At 39.5% G+C, this 12,436-nt stretch overlaps 1 protein-coding gene across 1 annotated transcript in view; it reads right to left on the bottom strand.

The window, feature by feature from the left end:
* Positions 1–12,436, bottom strand: part of VWA8 (von Willebrand factor A domain containing 8) — a 299,153-nt gene that overhangs the window by 198,424 nt on the left and 88,293 nt on the right. The window contains exons 13-15 of the mRNA XM_074329337.1: positions 11,795–11,955; positions 9,534–9,647; positions 1,754–1,922 (exon numbers count right to left, since the gene is read on the bottom strand). Coding sequence (XP_074185438.1) covers positions 1,754–1,922; positions 9,534–9,647; positions 11,795–11,955 — 444 coding nt within the window. The remainder of the gene's footprint in view (positions 1–1,753; positions 1,923–9,533; positions 9,648–11,794; positions 11,956–12,436) is intronic.

Raw genomic sequence — 12,436 nt, 5'->3', positions numbered from 1 at the left:
TATGGCTACTTAGCAAATAATATTAGAATTACATTTTTAGAAAGTCCATGATTACAGGTTACATGTTTATTCCATGGATAAATTTACTTATTCATCTTTTCAGGAAACACTTATACCTCCCCACTTTCTCTTTAAGAATCAGGTAATTAAAACCAAGCCACTCTCCTTCATTTATAATTCTACAACCAGCAGAAAACTGAAAGAAGCCGTTCACTCAAAAACAGGCACATAGTATGCCCATAAAAACTCATATACTATCATTTCCTCTTTGTTGGCTTCGGCTTAATTTTCTAAACTCTAAATTTAGGCATTTTCTTACTGAAAGACAACTCCTTCATTTAGCAGTAATCTGACGTCTGTCTCTACCAAGTCACATGAGATATTCTTGCATAGAGAATAGACGCGCGAGCTGTCCTTTTTTTTCAAGGACTTTTAAACAACACACCCAAAGAACAGAATCACTTTATCAGTGAACTGTGAAGAATAGTTGCTCAAATAACACACACAGATTGCCTTTAACTATAACAATTTTAATCTAATGAAATATTAATTGATCATCAAAAAATTTTGCTTAAACAATAACAAATTTAAAGTTTCAATTGAAAAGATCAGAGAGAAGTGTTAGACCAACGACCTGCAGAATGTGGCCATTTCAGAAGTAAATCACTCAAGGGTTTCTTTGGTCATTTAAGTGATTGAAACTTTTTAAAATTCTAAGTTCTATTAAGCACAGACTTCATCTAATGTATTCTTTAAATCCATCCTGTGCTGCAAGAAGCAGTATTGCGCCATCCTCAGATGAAGAAACTATGGGTAACTTACCCAAGATATGGAAGCTCGTAAGTTGTGGATTTGGCATTTAAAGGCGAGCTGCTTGTGTTTAAATCTTACGCCTTTATCCACAGGCATGCTCACAAGTCCTAGAAAGTTCATTCTGGTATTTTAAAGGCCGTGAGTTCATTTATGTAGGAAGTTAATTATTTGTGATCTAGAGCAACACTGTCCAGTAGAGCTTTCTTTGATGATGGAAATGGTCTTCACCTATGCTTCCTAATATGTTAGGGAAAAGCCCCCACGTAGCTACTGACCATTTGAAGTACGACGGAGAAACTGAAATTATAAATTTTACTTAATGTGGATAGTGCTACTACTTTGAATAGCACAGTTCTAAAACCCCAAAGGTCAGAATGCCCATTGAAGGCAGACAGGAAAGTAATGGACTACATATACACATTACAAGCCATCGGACAGCTAAGCAGGTCCGTACAGCAGAGGACATATTACAATCCTGAGGGGAGCAGCACTCCTTTCCTACAGAATCCAAGGAACTGAAATATATTTGACCTCCCTTTACCGTAGGAACTTAAAATTGTCCCCTTTGGTTGAATATAAAAGGAGAAGGAATCCCTGAACCGCCTCCGTACAAGGAAAGTGGGAGGAAAGACAGCCTTCTCCATGGTTCCCAGAATGTGCTCCGGGGACCAGTAGCCCCAGTGCCACATGAGACCTTGAGAAATGCAAACGCTCATGGACCACATTCCAGACCTCTTGCCTCCACCATCTGCATTTGAAAACGTCCTCCAGATGGTTCTGTAAAATGGTAAAGCTTGAGAACCATTCACTACATGAGGAAATTTGGGAGTAAGTGGGGAGAAAAAGCCCAAAACGTCCAACTCTGCTCCAGTAGGAGACAGAGTACTTTAAAAAGAGAAGAACTGAAGGCTCAACTGGCCAGAGCTGGCTGCCCTCTTACCATTTCCTTAATCACTTGGATTTCTTCACTTCTGACAAGTGGTTTCATGTAATGGAAAAAGAACATGGTTAAGAATTCTGGCCCCAGCCACTGCTGTGTTGTGCTTCCAATGACAGGGGGCTCTGCCAAGGCGATGATTCTGAAGGAGGGGTGGACAGGAAAAATGGACCTAAAAGGGGAATAAAGGGAAAAAAACATGAGCTTTCATGTTAGAGATTAGGTCATGGTAGCTAAAGCCTCTGTGGTGATGAGCCCACTGTTATATAGTCAAGGCCATTATCCAAAGAACAAGCTTTGAAACAACTCAGGGCATCCTAAGAACCTAAGATGAAAACAAACAAAGAATCACCTACTGCGAACAGAAAAGGTACCATATCCACTGGTGAAACTCCATCTCTGGCACAAACCACCGCTTTGGATATGCTATTATGCCTACAGGAAATTTCCTCCATGGTCCCTTGACACAAAATCCCATCCAGTTCATATTCAGTACAAAGGTCCCTTTTCTTTATTCAAAATCCCCTCAAAAGCTTCTATCTTGCAAGGAACCCATTCTATGTCAGTCGTAGAGAGACAAAGAAGTACGGTTCAAGATGAGGAGACGTTCTACAATACAGAAGATTAAAGCAGCCTAAGGGGTTGATCACATTTACAATTTGAATTGCCAATAAGAAGGTCTTAAAAAGGTAGAGAAAACTGAACTTTTATATAATTCACTCTTTTGTCATTTTATAGGAAATGTTATGATTTTCAAAGTGATCTCTTATAAATCTCTGCTAGGGAATCTGAGAATCTAGGACACAGAGAAGAATAAGATAAAACTTCCCTTGGTTTGTGAAATGACTTGAGTAGTTTTTAGAGAAGGAACTAGAAATCCGTTATCATGATCTAATCATGTGGTTGATACTGTCCGTTTGTATCAATTCTACTCAAAACCCCAGTGGATGTATAACTTTAGACGGTAATACCATACCTGCTAAGGGAAAGGAGAGACGAAACTCAAACACCTGCCAAGCTACTCAGAGAACCCAAAATACAGGCACATAACTGGCATTTCTCAAGAAATGGACTATCCATGGCCATTAACAATAACAGAACCAGATAGTTAAGTGAACAGGCAGCTAGAGTATCAGAAGGTAGGACAGGGCATGTGTGGAGAGACTCAGACAAGTACTCTGAAGATTCAGATAAGAAAACGTCCTCCCACTGCAACAGGTAGGGCCCCCGGAATCCCTGACTACACCATCTATAATTTGAGGGGCCACACCATCCTTCTTAGAAATAGTCATATGAAAGTTACCAGATACCATTTCATTTCTCCAGATAGAAAAAAAAAAAAAGAAAAGACTTATTTACTTATTTACAGATATTCAAGCAGGGCGTAGGATGATCGTTCCAAAGGAGCAGTTGTAGGAAAAGAGGGAATGATCCCCACACGGATAGCGCCTGAGAGCCGGGAGGGTAACATGAGCATTCAGGATTGCCACAGAACAGTCACCGAACAGAATCTGGACACGCAAAGTTCTGTGATCTGAAAGCCGAAAGGGGAGTTATTCCATTTGCCACTTCTGCTGAGTGTTTTGCTGTAATCCGGAAAACAGCTTCACGGCCCAGCCAATGATGCTGAGTTCACCCGCAACCCTCCTCTCTCCTACTTAGGACAAAAGACGGTAAGAGAGACAGAGCCTGCTCTGACTGCACAAATGTGAAGCTGCAGGTGGAGTTCCCCACTCAGGACAGCGAGGGATACTAAACCAGGGAATGAACAAAGTCAAAATCCAACAAGCAAGCTAGGAGGCGACGTCCAATTTACAACCTCAACCCGGAGAGAGCAGGATCGCAGCTCAGGGCTAGAAGAGCAATGAACATGAGAGCATGAGAGCTCGCTAGGTGACTAGAATTTGAATGAGGTGAGGGTCACTGCCAGGACATGTGCTGTCTGCGGCTTGCTTTTCAGTAGTGACTCTAGCAGGGTACGTGAGTGACCTGGCCCAATTCAAAGAGGGCAGTTTCTGAGGCAGCAGGTGAGTCAGGCAGAGAAGTGTACGCTGGCTACAAACAGTCATCACACTACAGAATAACAGAATGAGAAGGACCTTTGTGTTTGATAGGTTCTACCCAAAGGCTTCCTTACATAGAAACGGGTCATAGGGAAAGTCATTTCCTGATGTTCGGTTCTCCAAATCTGAAAGTTAGAGAACAGAGCACCCCTGAGGACCTGTGCCAACTACTTTCGGGGGCTTTCACATACTGTTGGGTAATACAAAGGCTGAAGAAGTGGTAAATAAGTGAGCATTAGGAAACAAACATGATTAAAATTTAAAATCAGGGTTAATTTTAATTTTACTAGAATTGAACAACAATAAATAACAAATGAAACTAAAGATATAGCTCAACATCAGATAAATAGCCAGTATGTCCTAAAGATTAAAAAATTTTAAAGCAAAAAGATCTTTTAAAAAAGATTAAAAAATACTGGGGTCCATGTGTTTGTTTGGTGGCATAAGGATAAGATTTTGGAGCGCAAAGTACTTTCCAAAACTTGTCAGCAATAAAAAGGAATGGACTATTGACATATATAACGTGGAAGACCGCAAGATAGTTATGCTGAGGGAAAGAAGCCAGAACAAAAAGAGTATATGCTGTGCGATTCCATGTCTATAAAACCCTAGAAAATACACGCTATCTAACGTAGCCGTAAATAATTTCCTACAGGTGTGAGAAGGAACAGGAGGGATTACAAAGCAGTCTGAGGATACTTCGGGGTGACAGATGAGTGCATCACCTTGATTGGGATGACAGTTTTATAGGTAAATGTAAATATCAAAACGATCAAACTCTATACTTTAAATATGCACAGTTTATTATATGCCAGTTATACCTCAACAGAGCTATTAATAAAAAAAAAAGAAACGTTAAAATAAGCTCCAATCTTTTGAAGGAAATTATGTGGTACATTTTTTGTCAAATCTGTATAGTAAGAAACTTGAAAGAATGATACAGAAGGTTTCTATAAAGACGTTAAGCATGAACTAGAAGACAATTTTTTTAACGGGCCACGCATATTGTAATACTGATGTGACAACTTAGAAGAGGTTATGCAGTTCTGTACGCGGCCCGTATTTCCCCTTTTGTGCTATGCAGGCAATGTAGCAAACTACAGGGACACATTCCTTACTCATCTTTATACCACGCAAAGTCTAGTGTATACTAAGGAGAGAGCAGATGCCAAATAAATAAATAAATAAATGCGTTGCTGTAGTTAGTAACCATCAGTGCGAGACACCTTTTAAAGACCCTTGGTGGCAAGGACAAAACAAAGTGGTAAGAACTGAAAATAATGTTTTCCTACGGAAAAAGCAGAGCAGTTAGTCTAAATGTGGTCTTGAATGAACTTGTGAGTGAAGTTGTATTCTCTGAATCAAAAAGAAAAAATCATACAATAAAAAGTAATTAGACCCTTCACAGACACAGAGTTTAAAACTGTTCTTTGATCATAAAAACGTGTAGGATTATTTTTCAAAATCAAAATCTGTTTAAGGCTATTTGTTTTGAGACTCAAACACAACGAGCTAGGCATAAAAATCCTACCTCTACCTTGAGTTTTGTTAAAAATTTACACGGCCAAACTCATTAGCAAAGAGATGCTGAGGTTTCTGGGGAGGTAGGAGAGAAAGCTCAGACCCTAACTGTTTTCAAACATAAAAGTAAAAGGGTCCAGAGAAATCTACCAATGAAAGATCTGCCGCGTGTCCAGTTATGGCTCCCCACTGATCAATAACGAAAACTGAGAAATTACAAACTGTTTTCAATGTTCAATCAATCATAATAAAAAAATTCAACAAACATGCAAAAACATTAAAGCATGTATAACTACAACTGAGACCACACCACTAATCTGTAGTGCTTCCCTGAGATAACCAGAAGCCTATTCTTGGAAAATAAACTTAGTCACTCACTATTTTCTCAAGAAAATCTCGCCCCCTCATCTACGCTCTGACCGACAGCAGGAAGGAAGACCTTCGGCAGCCTATATATTTGTACTCCCCCTTCCCCAAAGAAGTTTTTCTCATCAAAGGAAGCATTTCTATTTTGGTCATTATTTCCTGTGACAAATGCAGGCATGGTGTCTGGTGTGTGTGTGGCCATCACGCTATTTCTAACCACCATGTCCACGGCATTCCTGGTGTCTTGTAACAGAAGAAGGAAAGTCTCTAAATTTCTTACGGCGTTTCTAAGGGCATATTAGCCATGTGATTGCCTGCAAAGGATGGAAAAGTCCACAGAAACGATCAAGGTATGTGACCTTGGTGAAGAATTAGACTACAGTAGGTCAGCAAAGGCGTCAAACATAATTGTTTAGAAACTGGGTTTCATACTATGAAGTTGAAAGGTTTGGTAGCCCACTGTTAATAGCTGTTAATTTATGAGACCCCTGATATCAGACTTGTCATAAAAAGGCAAAGTATTGCTCATTAGGAGGCTCACAAGAGGAAACATTGCCAGCGTAGAAGATCATCAAAGACTGGACTGATATAATTACCTTTACTGTGAGTTTCCTAGAATTTATCCTAGCTTAAGATTTATTCATTCATTCAAAATTATTTATTAATTGATCTACTATGTGCCAGGTATTGTGACATTAGAAACAAGGAGATGAAGTACAGAGCAAGACAGAGAGTCCCGGCGGCATTAGTCTTAGGGTCCGTTATTTCTTAAGCTCCAACTGCATCCTTGCCCTTCCTTTGAAAATGTGAGATGCCACTAAGTTCCGTTTTACAATAATTAAAGTTTTGTGGGGTTTTTTTGTTTTGTTTTGTTACTTGTAGCTAAAGGAGTCCTGCCAAACACAAATACGAAAATTGTTCCTACCTGAAAGCCTAACAGGTATCTAAATTTACTGAACTGGCTCTAGAGGCAAGGAAGCGCTGCAATGTGCCTTCCCTTCATCATACCTTTTTCCTTATTCTCTAGCTCAGAATCCCTCACAAGAAAACCACACATTAATAGCTGAGTTTGTTTAAGGACTATCAGAAATCACCACTCCGCTAAACTTCAGTTCTGTGATTCGGTACAGAAATGAAAAGGAGAGACGACCTGGGTTATGAGTTTCTAATTTGCAGTTCCATGGCTAATACCAGGAGTGATAATATTAGATATGGACAGAACATAGGATCAACCCAAGCTAGATAATGGATCATATCACTTACAAGGACATATAAAATAAATTAATTTCCTCACTGAGTACAAATTTCCTACTTTTTATGTTGTGCTATGTCCTTTTAATTAAGGGGCCAGTTCTCTACCCAATGAACACAGCCTTGAAAGAAATATTGTCAACTGGCTTAATAGAAGAATCTAACCTGTATAACCTAATATAACCCTACAAGAGAACATATTTATTCTCAGAAAGACAAAAATGGGCTACAAAATTTCATCAAGGTTAACCAAGAAAAGGTCAAGAAATTTACAATCCATATCAGAGTGAAGTATATTCTGTAATATGACTGTGTTTAACAAGAAAATAAAGAGAAAAATTGTTTACAATCATAAGAAAATAGTGTGTGTCTCAGGTTTTAAAAAAAAGGAAGACTACTAATAAAGAAAGGAATTAGGTTTTCAAATAGTAGAGAACTATTCTGACAGAGGGGAGAATCAATTGTTAGACATCTCGCCTCTGACAAGTCAATGAAATCCTGACAAACTGTTAGAACATAAGAGAGAAAAGAAAATTAGGAGTTGAGCCCCGGAGGTTCAACATCTAACCAACGAAAGTTTCAGAAAGAAACGCCAGAGGAAATGGGAAGTGGAGAGATATTTAGAATGACATATGAGCTACAAGTATGAAGAACAAGTCCAGATTATGGGAGAAAGATGAAATCCATAGAATATGAAATGGATAGAATACCTGATTGTGCTGAGAGATTTAGACAATAGGGTAAGTGTTTGGAATGGAAAAGTGAGAAATAAATAGAAAATAGGGTCACTTCCTCCTCTATGTTCCCATAGCTTTACTGTGCAGCTCTCTATTCTAACATTTAAGAGCTGCATTATACTTGTTTCTTTATGTATCTGCCACTTTTCATATGTAGACAAGCACTAACTTTAGGAAAAACAAAATGTATGCAAGAAACGATAAACAACTGTAGCTTCCTGAATGGCGCCACTGTGTGTGATCCTTATGCTGCGACAATAATGTGAACACTCAGGAAAATTCCAAGTGAAATTACTACAAAACTAGGAGGAACGGGCAATAGGAAGTATGTATATGTAGTGGGAAGAGGGGGAGTGAAAGAGAGCTAAGCCTTAATTTTCCATAGTAGAAAATCAAGATACTGCCTAATACTGAAAAATAAATCAAGAATCAAGCAATATCACTGAAAGGTGAAATCCCAAAAGAAACAGCAAAGAGTTGAAAGTGGCAGTCGTTGGGGAGTGGCAAATGACACTGCCCTAGAACAGATGACAGAGGACTGATATTTTTCATAAAAATCCTGGAAAAACTATCTGGCTCAAGTTTCATTCATGTTTAACAATAATGAAAAAATCAAATGAAAATAAAAAATAAGTGAAGGGAACCCACAGTGCCATACCTTTCTGCACCTACTCAGAGTGCTCTCTGGAGACAGATGTGGGTCTGGTTTATACCCACAGGGAGCTGAACTCAACAGTGACGAGGATGGGACACTTTGACGAGTCCTACCAGCTGCTCTGCGCCAAACCCTGAGTGTGACAATCATTTGTAGGATTGTAATGTTTTAAAGATGGCAGCAAATCCTTTGGAATGGGGTGAAGCTTCAATTAAATAAAATCCGATTAAGTGACTAAGAATTCCCCCCCAATATTATGTCTAATTATGTAAAAATAACCATGGAAATGTAATGAAACAGAAAATAACTTATATTTGCCAAACCTCCTCTAAGGGAAAGTACAGTATGTAGCTGAAAAAAATATTTTCCTTCAAGCTTTTCATTTTGAAATTTTTCAAATTCACAGAAAATTTGAAAAAATAGAATACAAACACCCATATATCTTTCATCTAGATCTCACCAACTGTTAAGACTTTACATTTGTGTTCTCTCTCACTTGATCGCTCTTTCTCTCTGTGTGGAGTGTGTGTGTGCACACATCCATGTCTTTTTTTCCCATGAATCATTTGGGAGTCAATTGTAGACATCTTTTTACTTTATCCCTTAAATATCTCAGCATTTGTCTCCGAAGAATAGGAATATTATCCTTCATAGCCACGTACCATTATATACTTATGAAAATTAATATTAATTCAATATCATGTGGTACATATATAGTCCACATTTATAGCTGTTTTCATTTTATGTCCTGATCCAGGACCCAGTCAAGTCCCATACATGGCTTTGGCGGTTACATCTCTGGAAAATGTTTAAGCCACAGAGGGCATCCTGCATCAGCTGGCATACCCCAGGACTAACTGATGACTTCTCAGGAGAACCGTGAAACGTGTTTGTTTGTTTGCTTGTTGAAAGGCTATGAATTATGGGGCCCAAACTGAAAAGCTAGGACAACAGCAGAAGGATTATCTTCTTAAAACGAACGTTCTTATAAAACGTTTAAGTGCTTATGTAAAAGTAGGCTGAGGGTAGAGTATGTCTCGAATCGTAACCTCACATTTTATGAAGTGCCAAACTATGAGCAAGGCCTGAACACCAAATTACTAAGCTGTTCAAAGTTCTCTCGGCTTGACCGTAAGTTTAGGAGAATGAGAAAAACAAGGCACATTGACAGTAAGAGTGTCCAAAATTACCTCTGCTGTAGCTGTTCGTCAGACAGTTGCAGCTCCTCCTTTAAACGCATGTACCTGTCCGGTCTCAGCAGCCTAGAGCCATCATAGAGGCTCAGCTCGCGATCGTGGATCAGCCTAAGGGAAACGGGAAGTCAGAAAACTCAGTAATCAGTTTTGAATGGTGAAGTTATGGAGGCGGAATCAGTCAGTGAACATTTTGATCGTGTCCATTATTACTTGCAGTTGCGTCTAACCGTTTTGGAGGCACCTTTTGGAATTTCAAGTTGACTCGTGCTGTTAACAGTTGGCAACATTGCTGCCTCATGTACTAAAGGGCAGTACCATGGATGCTGAATGTGGGGAGCGAGCACAGAGGAGGGGAGGAGCTGGAAAGCAGGAGGAGGAGGGAGACAAACGGCTGAGTGAGTGGCTGGCAGCCCAGCAGGTACACAGAAGTCAACAAGGCTGTTGGCACATGCTCCCTTGAGTCTAATGTAACTTGTGAACGTATAGTGTGTATCATCAAAATAGTTCTGTCTGTGGAATTACAGGATTTAAAATATTGAACGTCTTTACAAAGAAACAAGCGGTGCTGTTTCATATTCCCACTCTGATGGCGGCCTAACCATCCACAGCATGACAGCACCAGGAGATGTCGCAGAGGCTGAAAAGTACTGTTCTGCGTCTCACACCAGTCACCAAGTCTGCTGATGCGCACACTCCAGTGGTCCCACCATCTCCACTCGGTAGGTGAGCGCTGATGGGGAGGAGGGCTGCATGACGCAGCGGGTAGGAGTGTGGGCAGTGGAGTCCGCTGGGTCTGGGTTCAACTCCAGCTCCGCAGCTTATTAGCTGAATGACTGGGGAGCGGGAGAACTACTCCATCTCTTTCGACTTTCATCTTTTATAAAATTAGGGCAATACTATCAACCTTACGGTATCGCTTTAAGATTAAACAGCTAAGGGGAGGCAGATGCTTCCTATAGTTGTTCTCACTGGCTGCACGTTGGAATCTCCTGGAAAGCGTTCGATGCACCTTCCGAAATTTCAAGTTGGCTAGTGCTGTTACACTTGGCAAAAACTGTTGGTTTCTGTATCAAAAATTTTAAAATACCAATGTTCAAGCCTTGCCATGGATCAATTCTGTCAGAATTAGAGGAGCAGGAGCCAGACATCAGTAATTTTTAAGTCCCACACCGCACGGTGATGCCAAAGGTGAGAAGCTGAGACACACACACGTAGCACCATGTGTGTTACTCACACGTAGCACCATGTGAGTACGCCCAGCACTGGGTACGTACTCAGTTACTGGCAGGTGCCGCTACCACTACTTCTTGGCCTAATAGGCAAGAGATAGCTAATAAAAGCGGAGCACTATTTTGTTTGTGTGTACATTTGTCTATTTAGAAGAGAAAAACATTATAAATCTATGGAATGGTTATGATACATTACGAAGCCATTTTTAAAGTCTCTCAAATCTAATCAGGAATAACACAATGTTTTTGGAATCTTTAATTATACTTGGTATGTACATCTTTTCAAGGACAAAAACTTGGAATAGTTGGTTGGGGAAATGAATTATTCCACTTATTTGAACTTTCCTGAAAAGTCAAAGTTAAAAACCAAATGTCTACAAGTGATGGAATTAAGATGTAACAACAACAAATCATTATCATTAATCTCCCCAAATGTCACAGGATGGGAATATTTTCCAGGAAAATTACACATGAAGTTTTTTCATGACATTAAATTCAAGAGATGTTCATTGGGAATGTGTGGCTATTTTCCCACCTAAACTGAAGTAAGAAAACAATAGTTACACAAATGTTTGCGTTTATAAACACAAAGTGAGCTGTTTAAGTTTATATAAAATATGAAACAGCTATTACACATTTTATATAAGGATCCACATTTTCTCTCAAAAGAAAAATTCCAACAAGAAAACCAGTAATTTAAATCTGTGATTCATAAGGAGTTTGCAGACCGTGGAGCTGTCATTCTGACACACTGTAGAAACTTGAGCTGTGTGGCTTGTCACATATGTTAATAAACATATATAAAGTCTTCAAAGTCATTACTTAAAAGTTTTCTTAAAACACAGAAGTTTGCTGTGAAGTTTCACTGTATATGCTGTGTTTACAATTAAAAAAAATCTGTTCTACTTGGATATAAAATTTTAAGTTTCTAAACATTTACACCACCCAGTTTAAAAACAGAAGGTTGAGAGAGTTCCACGTCTACTGTTTACTTGGTGTGTTTTTGTGTGTGTGACTCACACAGACCTTTGCAGTACAGCGAGTGTGCCAGCGTTGACGCGATGGATGCCATCCAGGAGGACCAGCTTTCCTTCCAGAGCAGCCGTCACCAGGGGCGAGGACCGCCAGGCAGTGTCTCCATTTGGGAGAGTGTATCTCTGCTGGAGCAGATCACGAGCTGTCATATCCTAAACCCACCAGCCACAAAAGAAAACGCAGAATTAATTTTTAAGAATGGATGGCAGCTGATTCAGCTTGATAGTCACCTCTCTCTTGACATTCCATACTAAAACTGGGAAGTCATCTCCAACCCATCAAAGAGAAAGCTACTCAGAAACTTTTCTTGGTCATTTGAGGTTTTTTCCTATTACTCATCCACTTACTATAGTAAGAGTGAGGAGGGTTTTTCTTTTAATTGAGCATCCACCCCTTCTTTTAAAATGTTCGTTTGATATCTACACAGATGATGGTAGTAATTTCCACCTGATTTTAATGGAATTTAACTCAATCAGCTTTACGGATCAAAATGTATGGATTCCTTTTTAAGTATTAGAGGCCACACAAACTCAGTGGGTGGAGATGCTTATCAGTGATGTGCATTTTGTTGCAGTTGATGAGTTCTCCTGAAAAGCCACGTTAGGAACCATCACAGTGACTCACTTAGAGGGG

Source organism: Rhinolophus sinicus, linkage group LG04 (assembly GCF_036562045.2).
Source record: "Rhinolophus sinicus isolate RSC01 linkage group LG04, ASM3656204v1, whole genome shotgun sequence".
NCBI classification, from domain to species: domain Eukaryota; kingdom Metazoa; phylum Chordata; class Mammalia; order Chiroptera; family Rhinolophidae; genus Rhinolophus; species Rhinolophus sinicus.
Note: the sequence above shows the minus strand (reverse complement) of the source record. Positions and strands in the feature narration are given on the sequence as shown.